This window comes from Colletotrichum godetiae (assembly GCF_030913485.1).
Source record: "Colletotrichum godetiae strain CBS 193.32 chromosome Unknown BDP55scaffold_42, whole genome shotgun sequence".
Classification (NCBI taxonomy): Eukaryota; Fungi; Ascomycota; class Sordariomycetes; order Glomerellales; family Glomerellaceae; genus Colletotrichum; species Colletotrichum godetiae.
Window position 1 is genome coordinate 69,064 of NW_026851290.1, and position 13,173 is coordinate 82,236.

At 50.8% G+C, this 13,173-nt stretch overlaps 3 protein-coding genes across 3 annotated transcripts; all 3 read left to right on the forward strand.

The window, feature by feature from the left end:
* Positions 1–1,871: 1,871 nt before the first annotated feature.
* On the forward strand, positions 1,872–4,001 carry BDP55DRAFT_731816 (fungal trichothecene efflux pump-domain-containing protein; the record flags this gene model as incomplete). Its single annotated transcript, XM_060579864.1, has 6 exons — positions 1,872–2,069; positions 2,145–2,203; positions 2,264–2,300; positions 2,325–2,940; positions 2,996–3,367; positions 3,430–4,001. The coding sequence occupies 6 exons, from the start codon at positions 1,872–1,874 to the stop codon at positions 3,999–4,001; spliced, it is 1,854 nt and encodes a 617-aa protein (XP_060425922.1).
* Positions 4,002–4,692: 691 nt separating this feature from the next.
* BDP55DRAFT_559476 (aspartate-semialdehyde dehydrogenase) lies at positions 4,693–5,988 on the forward strand (the record flags this gene model as incomplete). The annotated part of the gene is made up of 3 exons (XM_060569901.1): positions 4,693–4,720; positions 4,855–5,109; positions 5,186–5,988. 3 exons carry the CDS (start codon positions 4,693–4,695, stop codon positions 5,986–5,988), a joined length of 1,086 nt encoding a protein of 361 aa, XP_060425923.1.
* A 628-nt stretch (positions 5,989–6,616) lies between these two features.
* Positions 6,617–8,702, forward strand: BDP55DRAFT_635346 (uncharacterized protein; the record flags this gene model as incomplete). Its single annotated transcript, XM_060572763.1, has 5 exons — positions 6,617–6,620; positions 6,680–7,034; positions 7,135–7,368; positions 7,426–7,860; positions 7,919–8,702. The coding sequence occupies 5 exons, from the start codon at positions 6,617–6,619 to the stop codon at positions 8,700–8,702; spliced, it is 1,812 nt and encodes a 603-aa protein (XP_060425924.1).
* Positions 8,703–13,173: the final 4,471 nt, after the last annotated feature.

Genomic DNA, 13,173 nt, shown 5'->3' on the forward strand with positions numbered 1-13,173 from the left:
ATTTGCAAGGAGGGCGAGAGCACCCTTGTAAATAAGGGCCCCTGCCTGCTCCTGCATACTCGAAAGTTTGAGCGAGTTATTCGAGCAGAATTTCCGAGCAAATTATTCGAATAAGTTGTTGAAGCAATTGTTGGTGATTGGAACCAAATATCGAGAGAGCTGTTCAGGCAAGTAAATTAGTTGTCAGGATTCCGATTGAAGGATTAGTATGGGAGACTCTTACCAGCCCACTCATCGTTTCTTGGGTGGTGATGAGATGGGCTGCTCTCATCGCGATTTCGGGACGGCGGCTCTCGTCTGATGGGAGTGAGAACAAGTTGAGAAGGAGTTGGTGCGCTCCAAGTGGGGAGATTTTGTTCAACCTGGCACAGCTGGGCGGTAGGCAGAATACAAGGTGTGAATACAGCAGGTACAGGCCGAAGGCTCCTGCCTCAGGCGATACTTGACCCAGAATGAGGGTCGTTCTTGCCTTCCGTCTGATATACCTTTCCTGAGGTAGAGGTTGCGGTCAAATTTCCACAGGGAGAGATGGGGCATTGTGCATTCTGAAGACAACTGGTCTTCACTGCCTTATTATTTTAACAGGAAGATGCAGTCATAAAGCGATATTTAAAGCTTTTTGAACTTGGTCTTTGTCAAGTTACGAAGACACAATCCAAGAGGTTAGCATGCTTTATAGGTAAGGTAGGATACTGTCTGCTGATGAGAATGCCTTGTTGAGCACCCAAATTGGTACCTTTGGTAGAAGGTCTGTTTTCCAAGTCATTGCCGGCGCCCCTCCTGCTCCTCATCAACTTATCATTCTCTTTGCCCTTCTCACTTCAAGCGTCTCCGTTCTCGCCCTTCAATCACTGAATTGATGGATGTCTGATTTTTTCAGATTAGTTACCTTTTTTTTATCTTGCGGCTCAAACCTTTTGCAGCTTTACGGGTCCTTCGTTGAATCCATTGAACCATCTCATCAGTCCAGGAAAGGCTGCCATGATGATAATACTAGACAGTTAGATCGACGTAGCATCGGCTTGACGGTTAAATGCGTAAATGATGTTTTGTAACCTGATTAATTACAGTCACTAGGTCTCATACCAGCCTCTTATTGAACTGCTCGACCATGATACTGCATCGTCGGTCGGCTCCGGTAGTTCAAGACCACCAAGTCGCAAGCAGCGCTCTATCGGCTCAGCGTAACGATGGATGATGATGAATCTCAGCAACTAACATCTTGCTTCATCGTGGTCTTGGAACTTAAAGCAGTTCGCTTCATTTCTGGGCTCTCTGAAGTAGGAACTTGGGTGCATTTGCTGCTGTACAGCACGGAGGAGAGGTCCTGAAAGTGGAAGGGCCTTGGGCGTCTCACGTTCTCGGGGAACTCTTGACTGTATCTTGTCGCCCACCAGCCTGAAATCCAGTTGCGGGCAGTAGCAGGAGTACGCATGAGATTACTGAACCTTCCACTTCAAAACCTTCATGACTTGGCCCAGAGGTGTGTGTAATCGGAGGCTAGCTCTACCTTAGAACGCCACTTCCCAAGAGAAAGGGCCATGCCAAAAAGGTAGGTCCATTGGGCAAGGGCGTATACCATTCTTTCTTCGCAACCTCCGCTCAGAACACCTGCCCGCTGATTAGTAGATCTCCGTTGTATGGCGATTGGAAGGATGACACTTTCTTCACTAATGTAGCAGGTGGAAGGAAGACGATGGTTGGCAAGGACTTAAAAATATGTCTGCCCCTCCGACGCCTCTTGTTATTTTCCCAAGCTACAACACACCGACACATCATCACCCGCAGGCATTATCACAGCTATTGATTTCTTGGCACTTTGCTTCAACTATTCAATACCGGACACTTGAGTCCGCACAAAATCTACAGATATGGTCAACGACGATGTTATCACCGTGGCACCGAACCCTCAAACGCAGCAAGGTTCTCGAGAAGAACCCACCAGAAACAACGACTGTTGGGACTTCGAAAACATGGGAAGCCATCTCCAGGTAACACATATCGATGGTACCGTCACAAATGTCGACAGAGATGCTCTCGGCACACTGTTCTCGTCGGGCAGTACCAGAGTCTGGCTGATGTTACTGGCGAGTAAATCCAACCCACCTTCGTGTCGTTCACTAAATCTGACCGATGCAATATAGGCCCAAGCATTGGCTAGCACAGCTGCATGGATGAGCTGGGTAGCACCCGGGAACACGAGGTAAGTGACATGATGAGCGCAGCGCAGCCTCCCTTGGCACATACTAACAACTAACAATAGTGTGCTGTTCCACACAGACCTACCTCAGTCAGACAAGGTACATTGGACACCAATCATGTAGTTCATGGGAAGCTCCATTAGCTTTCTCTTCGTCGGTCGACTTTCGGACCTGTACGGACGGAGGTGGATCATCTTAGGAACCTCCTTTCTGGGAGTCGCCGGCTGCGTTCTCGGCTCCTTTGCGATCAACGCCGAGATACTCATCGCCGCCAACATCTGCAACGGAATAGCTGCTGCTGCCCAGCTACCTCTCGGAATTGCTGTAGCAGAACTCGTCGCGAACCAGGCTAGAACAAGAACGGTTGCCCTTACTACCCTGCCACCAATCATTACCGCTGTTTTGGGCACTGTCATAGTCCAAAATCATGCGCCCGAGGGTCATCCTTCGCAATGGCGGTGGGGCTATTACGCGGGAGCCTTTTTTGCTTTCTTCTCCTTTCTCTTGTACCTGGTAGTCTACCACCCACCTTCGTATAGGCAGCTCAACGTCGCTGGGAAGACAGAGCTTGAGATGACCAAGCACTTGGACTTCGTCGGCGTCTTCCTTTATGTCTCTGGCTGCGTTTTGTTGCTGCTCGGGTTCTGCTTAGGAGCCTCGTCATATCCTTCTGTTGGCAAGGAGGTCATTGGCACCCTAGTCGGTGGATTTGCAGCGCTGGTCTTGTTCGTACTCTACGGTGAGCGTGATCCCCGTTCGAATCAATCCTCGATGCACTTTCTGACGTGTCGCAGAAGCATTTTCCACCACGGAACAGCCTCTCATGCCCCCAAAGATGTTCAAGAATGTTCACTTCACAAGTCTCGTCACTTGTGCAACTTTCGCCTCAACGATTTTCTACGTCCTCACAATTCTCTGGCCGTTCGCTATCGGAAAGGTTTTCAACAAGCGCTCAGTAGACGTCGCTTGGTTTGGGGTACTGCTGGTTCTTGGTGCCACACTGGGCATATTCCTGGCGGCTTCTCCGAAACTACGTGGTAAACGTGTCAAGATACAGTGCGTCGTGGCGTCATTCCTGGTTGTGGCTCTCACGACTCCATTATGCACTATATCGCCTGGTGGCCATCAACGACTGATCGTTCTATTGGGCATATCTGCGTCCTTTGGTAAGTCTTGCGGCAAATCCTGGCCTTCTCTTAAACGTTTAATACTGATACATACGTCTTAGCTCTAGGTTACCTTGTTGCCATTGTCATCACCGGCGTTACGTTTGTGTGGGAAGCGCAAGACATAGGCCTCGCATCGGGAGTCCTCGGTGCAATGTGCAGCCTGGGCTGTGCCTTCTCGAGGACATTGTTTACCTTGTTGTTGCGGAAAAAGCTGGAGGAGGAATTGACCAAGGCCGTTCTTCCAGCTGTTCTGAGCGCTGGCCTGTTGCCTGAGACAATGTTACAACTGGGCGCCGTCATCAGAGAGCAGGCAACGAAGAACGGAAACACCAACTTGACGACGTTCACGTCATTGAACACAACAACCAAGCTTGCGATAACCAACGCTATTCAAACCGGATACGCCAATTCACTTCGATCGATCTTCCTCTTCATCATCCCTTTTTCTGTTATCCTCCTGATTGGCGCTAGCTTCCTTCCAGATCTGGACCAGTTCAATCCCGTCAAAGTTGCACGAAGACTGCAAGAGCCCAATGAATACGCGCCCCAGAACAATAGAGAAGCGGCCGAACAACCAGGCCTTGAGTTGTCAATGCTTGGTCGGCGTGTATCAGCCACAGAGGCAACCTGATCCGTTTCAAGTGTCTTCGTGACGGGGGGGGGGGGTTATCTGGATGCTTGGTCATTGGGGGGTGGACCACATGGAAATGGTTTCGAGCAGCATTGGCTCATTGTTCCAGTTTTAGAGTAAGAAAACAATACATGCAGGAACTGTTTCCGCGAAACACATTTCCCGGGCCCATACACGAGACCCTATTCAACTAATTCCAAATGGCACATTATGACCATGTGCGCGAAGAGCATGGCAACGCGAAGGGATTCGGGGATTGCCTGATATCGAATGATCGGGATGGTGACAGATGACGATAACAGTTGTTTTAAGGCCAATTGGATGATGTCGTTACTCACCGAAAGGTAAATTATGCCCATCAGATCCCGGCCGGTCTTTGGACTGATGATCGTTGGGCCGTTGGCTGAGGTGGTGGGGTGTGGAGACTGAAGTTCGTCCAAGTGGGAAATGTCTCGTCCACCGACAACCAAAGCTCCGATGGCGGGGCATGGCGGGGTGCAACCGACGTCGGTCGCTCACCCCAAAAATTATTGGGCCGGGGCGCCGCCGGCGACATGCCACTCCCCTCTTGACTCACATTGTCAACCCGCCCAATTTCTCTATTTATCTCGAACCTGTAGCCCTCGCTCATTCAGTCCAGTCCTCTTTTCGACAATTGATACCCTCGATACCCCCCTCTTCATCTTTCACAATGGGCGAATTCCCCGTCAAGAAGTGCGGTACGATTTAACCCCTCCTCCCCGCCATCGCCGCCCTTCTGCCTTCGGGAAATCTCGACATGGAGACATTGCAAACTTTGGCGCCTTTTAAGATGATTTGAACAACCCAAAGCTAATTGAAAGTCCACTCCCAGGCGTTCTCGGTTGCACCGGCTCCGTCGGCCAGCGCTTCATCCTCCTCCTCTCGCAGCACCCGTATCTCAAGCTCGTCGCTGTCGGCGCCTCGTCCCGCTCCGCCGGCAAGAAATACCGCGATGCCGTGAGGTGGAAGCAGGCTTCGCCCATGGGCGCCGTCGGCGACCTCGTTGTCCGCGAGTGCAAGGCCTCTGAGTTCAGCGACTGCGACGTCGTATTCAGCGGTCTTGACTCTGACGTTGCCGGCCAAATTGGTGAGTATTCCCTGGGGCTGCGACTCCAGCGCCCGCGGAGGATTATGGACAATGGCTGATCATTGCGACCAAATAGAGATGGAATTCCTCAAGGCCAACCTTGCCGTCTTCTCCAACGCAAAGAACTACCGCCGCGACCCCCTTGTGCCTCTCGTCGTCCCCACCGTCAACCTCCCCCACCTCGACCTGATCCCCCACCAGCGCAAGCAGCACAACCTCGAAAAGGGCTTCCTCGTCTGCAACTCCAACTGCGCCGTCATCGGCCTCGTCATCCCCTTTGCGGCCCTCCAGGCCGTCTTCGGCCCCGTCGACCAGGTCTCCGTCGTCACCATGCAGGCCGTCTCCGGCGCCGGCTACCCGGGCGTCTCGTCCATGGACATGATTGACAACGTCGTCCCCTTCATCTCGGGCGAGGAGGACAAGCTCGAGACGGAGGCGCAAAAGATTCTCGGCACTATCACATCGGACCTCACCGCCTTCGAGGACCAGACCCAGCTCAAGGTCAGCGCGGCGTGCAACCGCGTGCCCGTGCTCGACGGCCACACCGCCTGCGTCTCGCTCAAGTTTGCGCGCCGCCCCGCGCCCTCGGCCGAGGAGGTCAAGAAGGCGCTGCGCGAGTACGTCTCCGAGGCGCAGAAGTTGGGGTGCCCTTCGGCGCCGGAGAACCCTATCCTCGTGCACGACGAGCCTGACCGGCCGCAGCCGAGACTCGATCGCGACCTTGGCAGGGGGTACACTGTCAGTGTCGGCCGCGTTCGGGAGGATGAGAGCGGTATCTTTGATATCAAGTTTGTTGCGCTTAGCCACAACACTGTTATTGGCGCTGCTGGCTCGTCGATCCTCAATGCTGAGGCTGCTGTGCTCAAGGGCTTCGTGTAAGCAAATCCCGTAAAGACGGAGAGGAAGGGAAAATGTGGATTGGTATGGTTTTCATGAAGGATCTCAAAAAATATAGGTGTATGGGTGCATGGTTGGTCGCATTTATGGCATGGAAATATCACAGATAAAAAAGACAGGCAAATTCTGGACGTATGGTAGATGGATATTGAGCACATACCGCTGTGGACTTCCCACTTTTTAATATCTCGCATCTTCCCCAGGCAAACACTGGCATACTAAGATTGACACGGTCGTTGAAGTGACAGGTTTGTCGGCAGTCACTACTGTCTTGTCCTATGCAGAAGACGGGATTCTACCAAAGGTGAGGGAGGTTTCTCTGGTTTGGGACGCTACCTTGCGGTGCAAAGGTAGCTGTGGGAGGAGTACACTACTGCGGCTGCAGTCAGCAAATACTACATGGAGGTGAACCAAGCAGGCAGGCTACATCTCAAACTATCCTTCGATCCCTTGGCAGGGCTAAGTAAAGATCAGGCTGCGTCGAAGAAAGAACTGCTCTTTCTTTGCAGTCCTATCATAGACCTCCTGGCTCCCATCCCGCCTTGGCTCACATTCTTCCTTTCCAACATGCTCTGCAATTCCCTGACTATCGTCACCAACGACCATCACGATGGGTAGATTCAAGTTCTCCCAAAGTGATGGCGACAAGCTGCATCTTACTTCGCAATTGCAGCCTTCTCGACCTTTCTAATCAATTTCGTTTTCACTCTCTGGGCAAGCATACAGAGACGTGATACCATCATTGACGGCGTCGGTATTCTCCTCGATACGAACTGTTCAACCATCAGAATGCTGAATATCGGGATCCATATTTTGATCAACGTTCTTGGCATCATTCTTCTTGCAGGTAGTAATTACTGTATGCAGTGCTTGATGGCACCAACCCGACCAGAGATCGACGATGCACACGCAAGACAACATTGGCTCGATGTCGGGGTTGCTAGTCTTCGAAACTTTTGGAGCATAACATGGAAGAAGAAGATTGTCTGGGTGTTACTTGCAGCTTCGTCTCTTCCATTACATCTGGTGTTAGTGGATTCATTATCGTTTTGCATCTTTCCTTGTACTGTTTCTCTCTTCCAGAAACTCTTACTGATCGATCACTAGTTACAACTCTATCATCTTCAGCTCGACCTCGATGAACAACTACAGCGTCTTAAGTACGAATGCGTACATTTCAAAGAACGAAACCGAAAGCATAGTCAGCAGCGCTGAGTGGAAGAGCATATACGCAGGCTTTCTTGGCGACAACGTGGAGAAAATGGATGCAACACCTTGTATGGACGCCTATCGAGTCGCCTTCCAGTCCTCGCGAGGAAATTTACTCATTGTCTCTGATGATAAGAAGGACGAAAATCGCACGTCCGAGGTTTTTGATATTTCGGGATACCCATAAATATGGATGTGCGGCCAATCTAGCCAAAAGATTGCCGGCATACTCGCTGGCAACTCGACATGCGAAGATTATCTACGCGAATTGCGGCCCAAGTCGGAAGGCTGGAAGCCGCTAGGCTCAAGCGTCAAGGAATGTTACAGCCAAAAGACTGAAGAGCATTGCAAGCTCATATTCAGTAGCACCCTCTGCTGGACTGTGACGGCTTTCAACTTTGCCAAAGGCGTCTTGATGCTCTTCGTCGCCTTCGGGATGGGTGAGGAAGACCCTCTAATGACCATCGGAGATGCAGTGGCCTCTTTCCTCGAGAATCAGGACGAGTCGACTGCAGATATGTGCCTCAAGTCGAAGGACCACTTTGTTGCCCAACATTGGTCCAAAGGTCCGATACAATATGATCTCAAACCGCAACGGAAGTCTGTCGCGGTCACGCTTGGAGGGTGGTTTATGTGTTTCTTGTTGTATGCTTGCTTGTGTTTCCCTCCTTTCAACATATCAATTTGCTGACCGCCCTGCTAGGTACTTTGGACTGATTATCGTCTGTGCAAGCTTGCTGGTTGGAGGCCTGAATCACATGTCTGGTGGCGGCGATATTATCAAGCTTGGACTCGGCGCCATGCAGACCAAGACCATCCTGAACAGGAGCGACCTGGGCCAAGGATCTATACTTGGCAATATTATGCTTGTCAACACGCCTCAAATTATTCTTTCGCTCATTTACTTCACTTACAATGCCCAATACACCAGCATATCCCTGGTTACGGAATGGGACAGGTTCGGCAACGATAAGGAGGCAAAGAGCCTTCGCGTCTCGTCGACACGCAAAGGGGACCAGCGAGATACCTACTTCCTTCAACTGCCGTACCGCTACTCCCTCCCTCTTGTAATATTCTCAGGTGGACTTCACTGGCTCATTTCTCAGAGCTTTTTTCTCGTCAACCTGGAGGTATATGTTCCTTCAGCTGATGGCAAGTCTATGGTGCGATTAGTCGAGGGAAACTCGTTTGCCGGCGTGACAGCCTGCGGATGGTCACCACTCGGGGTCTTGTGCGTTCTCGTGGTAATCATCGTCACGATGGGCTTTCTCATCGTCGCGGAGAGACGTCGTTTGCGATTCGGGGTCATGCCCGTGGCGGGTAGTTGTAGCGCGGCCATCTCTGCTGCTTGTCACCCCGACTCGGACGAGGGAAAGACATGGGAGAAGGCTCTGCGACGGGGCATGGTAGATTCATCTGTCGTCGGGCACTGTTCTTTTTCTTCTGGATCAGTCTCGGCGCCCGTCCGTGGTCGCTTATACTCGTGAGCAACGTTCTGTCCTTGGGATGCGTGGGATAGGGGGTTTAAAAGCTTTGAGGTCAATGGCCTCAAAACCGAAGATGATTTAAGTAAAACGAGATTGAATGGGCCCCAAACAAGTTCCCCAGACATCTTCGGCTTACTTCCGCGATCTCGTGAGACATCTAATATATATTGCGAGAGTGTGTTAATAGTAACGTCAAGGCACTTCAAAGGGAGTCATATTCAATCCATATATGTTGCCGCATTGTTCGATATCAACAAGGCGTAGTACCTCCATAGTCTTTTCATATCTGGCAGTAAGTATATGATAGTTCTAGATGTAACGGAGCCAAGTAAGATGCATCCTCAATAGTCACTTACGGCATCGTGGCTAGGAGCAAACACCCTCGACATATTTGCGATTTCGCAGCTGTCTTTCGACATTACCCCCAACTCTTTACCCCAACAACTAGAACCAAGGGTCAATGTGTTTAAAGCAAATCAAACCACCACGTCACGCAGCGAACATTACCCATCACGCCGCACCAAGCAAAAACATCGTCACCCACCACAACCACACCACGATAGCTTCCTACAAAAATCAAAAACATACAACACCAGGTATTCGCTGGTCGTCACCGACCCAAATACTAATCCGGCCCTCATTGGCTTATCTATGGGAGAGCGGACGGGATCCCGAGTTTTCCAATGGGTATGGTCGTATGTGACAGTTTGACGATGCTAAGCTGATTATGACCTCTCCTATGTCAAAGTCCGAGACTTCATGATCTTATTTCTTTAAAGCGATCTCTCTCAAGAGATCTGCGATTAGTCTCCTAAATAAGTGTTCTGATCTGCTTTCAATGGGGTTATTCGTTGTAGATACTTGAGACTACATTCTTCGTGTTGCTGGCAGTAGTGCGTAGCATTAGGGAGCTTTGCTTGATTTGAGAAAGAGGGAACCTGATTTACAAACACTATTCGTAAACTACAAGAGATGTATATCGGTCTTCTGAAGAAACCTATCCTAGTTTGTCATTGGATTGTTGACTTCTACTGGTTCGAGACCTGTTGATGTCCCCGGGCTTCGTTGAAGATTCCGGACCACTGGCTTCCAAGTTGCGAACCCCGGACCCAGCACATCAACAAGAGAAACCCCATGTCGTTGACACCCTTACTCCCTCTTTCTGGTAGCTTTGATACCATCTGAGTAGTTACCGCCGTATTGACAGTACAACGCTCACGGGGACTTCTCGCAGCGTTTCGCGCCGAGTGGTATGGCCACATCAACAACCAGGCAATCCTTCAAGTCTTAAAATGTCAGAAGCCTGAGGACGAGTGTCAGACCACCGGGTCTGGCTCCGGTCCTTAACATGCTGCCAATTTCTATGTTGCATTGTTGCGTTCGGCTGAAGTAGTGTGGCATCTTGACTGGAGACACTCATTAGGCTCCAGATATATCAGAGTGAGATGGCTGACAGTAAATTTCCATCTTTAGTTCACCAAGAAATGTGGCTTATCGAGAAGCTTATCGACAAGCAGATGCTCTGCAATATTGCAAGAGACAGAATCCCACTTGGGCAACATGCGTCTTGTCCCGGCACTGCTTCAGGACTTCGAGAGCAAGCCACCCAATGATAAGATCGAAACAGCCGGTGTCGAAAAAGCCACGAGATCTTCGGTACTATTGCAATCTTCAGGACCCTTTAAGCCTCGAGATACCCGATCAATCGTGATAAAAACTCTCGCCCTCGTTACCTTTGGTCTCTTGATATCACTCAAAGTCAGCCGTGACTTGCAAAACAAGACCATTCCTCAAACTTATCGCATGGTCAAAATTCCACGCCTCTTCCCGCTCGGAAGCCATCCTTCCCCCGGTTCTCGTAACGCCTGTTATCAATTGACCAAAATGGACCAGCAAACAACAAAACCGACCATCTAAGATTCGGCAACTTGAAAAACATGCAAAACCAGATGGAGGTCAGATTCGAAGGGGCCTCGGCTCAAACGAGATGAGATGAAAATCACACCCCTACCCTGCCCGGATCCTCACGCTTAAAGCTCGAGCAAGCTTTTCCTCCTCATGCTCAAGTAGGTAGCACACTGTTATCGGCCGAGTTCAAAGTTTCTCGGAGCCTCGCGCCCGAGATGAACCCAGCCTGCAAAGCAACCAACAAAAACTCTCCGACACGTTTCCCACGTTTACTATTCTCTTTTCCCCCCATCCGTACGAAAGTAAGGTTTTTGCAAAGATTCAGCATAGAGGGGTAGAGGAGAATCAGTCGGTTTAGTGTTGTGAATGTTTTACCGGGTGTGCTGGAACCCCCCCTTGGACCCCTTTTGGACGACGGCAACTAGTGTAAACCTAGTACTACTCTTTAAAGGAGACGAGCAAAACAGGTCAAACAATGAACAACTGACGGAAACTGACATTCGGCTCCGACTTGGTCGGAAGGCGATTGCGAGAACTGCCCCATCCGCAAGTATGAGCTTCACAAACGTGCCAAGCCACCTAGCAGATACCGAGAAACGACAGGGGAAAAGAAAGCCTCGCAAGAAGCCCTCTTGTGGCGCAGCTCAAAGGTGTTCTTCGTAAGCACCTTGACCTCCTCTCTCTCTTCCAAGTTCAGGGTACTAGTACTGCTTGTTTGAGAAGAGACAGAGGGATGGAGAATGCGAGAGAGGGGGGTGGGAGAAAATTGGGAACTGGATAGTTGAGACGAACTCTGTTGAGGTCTGCTTTGCATGGGTGTCCTTACCTTCCTTACTTGGCTAGGTGTGGCTTGGGTCTTCTAAGCCGAGGAAACGAATGTTTATCGTGAGCTCTCTGGTTCTTGGACACTACTCAACCAAGCGGCAACGGCGGTTCGAAACGTTTGCTACAAGCTATGATATTCATTTACCGAGATCCATGATAGATAAGCTGGTGCGTGATAACTCGCCAAGAGGAGGGTAAAAGGGACATGCGAGGCGGGAAGAATCATAAGCCACGGCAGAATTCGACGCGGTTGTCGCCATACAACTCCATTCACCTGTGAAAAGCCGCGAAGAGTCCTACTTTTTTAAACGCCAAGACGGGCCGCAGAGATTGACTGTTTCTAGGACGAGTTGCGAATTGAGTAATGTTTGGTGCCGGCCACAACTATCCTCACAAAGTCGCCAGCCGTTATCAGACCAAACATTGACAGACCAGGATAGCGTTGACAAATCCATACGTCTGCCTACTGTAGATGCTTGGCAACCTACAGAAGCTCCATGGGGGGGAGCACCCTAGTATTCTCGTCTCTTGATAGGAAGTTGCTCGTTCTGCTGTGTAAGTGGTGCAGGCTCTGGAGCTCGGTCCTAGTCGGGGAGGAATGCGTCCTTGGCCGCGCGGGATAAGTCGCCTATATCCTTTGATATAGGGAAACACTCACGAAGGAAGCCTGCAAGTGAAACAGCCATGCGATGCAGGAGCAAAGCCACGGGAAGGGCGTTGGTCGGCAGCGCAATCCGGATAGGTGCAGAACGAGACACGAAGAGTCGCGGGAGCTATATATGGTCGCCTGATTTACATTTTACCCCCCCTTCTCTCGGCGTAAAGTCTGTTTTACGTTTCAAGAAAGAAGATCGGAAATGCGGATGGAGGTCGGCGGCCGATGCTTGACATGGGACGACGTTATGCGTGTGCTGTTTGTCGTCGCGGCCGGAGCACGGACTCATTCCGGCACTCAGCTTCGGGGGTGGGAGGGGGTCTCATGTGCGGGGAGGCGGCGAGCGTCTTCTGCAATTCTCGGCCCAAGCCGGTGCGTGCATGTTTACAACTGCGGCCCGATGACGTTGCTCCCTTCTGCTGTTTTTTTGTCGTTCTTGCTGCACAGTGCCCGCCAAGCCCTGAGGCTATGTTGCAGCGTCGACTGCAGCTCAATCAAAGGCGAAACATATTCTCTGTAGGTTTCCGATGGTGAGGATCTATGCACGAGAGACAATGTCAGGAAAGAAAAAAGTCGAGACATGCAAACCCGAGGCAGCTTCCGGAAGTAAAAAAGAAATGTGAATCTCAAAAATATTAGATGCCAAGGTGAGAGGTCCAGGGAGGGCGAGTGCTTATGGGATCAGGTTCAGGGGTTCAGCTTCCAGCGTCGTACTTTCTTGATGTGAGGCTCATCAGACGAGAGCGTATGGCTTGCGACGTAGCAAGACAGATCCGACGCGTCAGCATCGAGAAGCTCATGGGTAAAGAATAAGCAATGCTACCAGAAGAACATGAAATAAGCTGGGATGGTGGGGCTGCCAGCCCAACTAGGCGTCTGTGTGAAACACACATTCGGGATCCGGGGGAGATGGGACGAAGAGAGGATGGACCTGAACGGACGGACAGACAGGGGTTGGAAAGCACTGATGCTATTGTGTCAAGAACGAGGCGTCGGCCGTTTGGTTCGCGGGGGTTGGGTCGTGAGGTAAATTTGGAAGCAGACGGGCTGAAGAAGCAAACGACGGCGTGAGGAGGCGCCGCT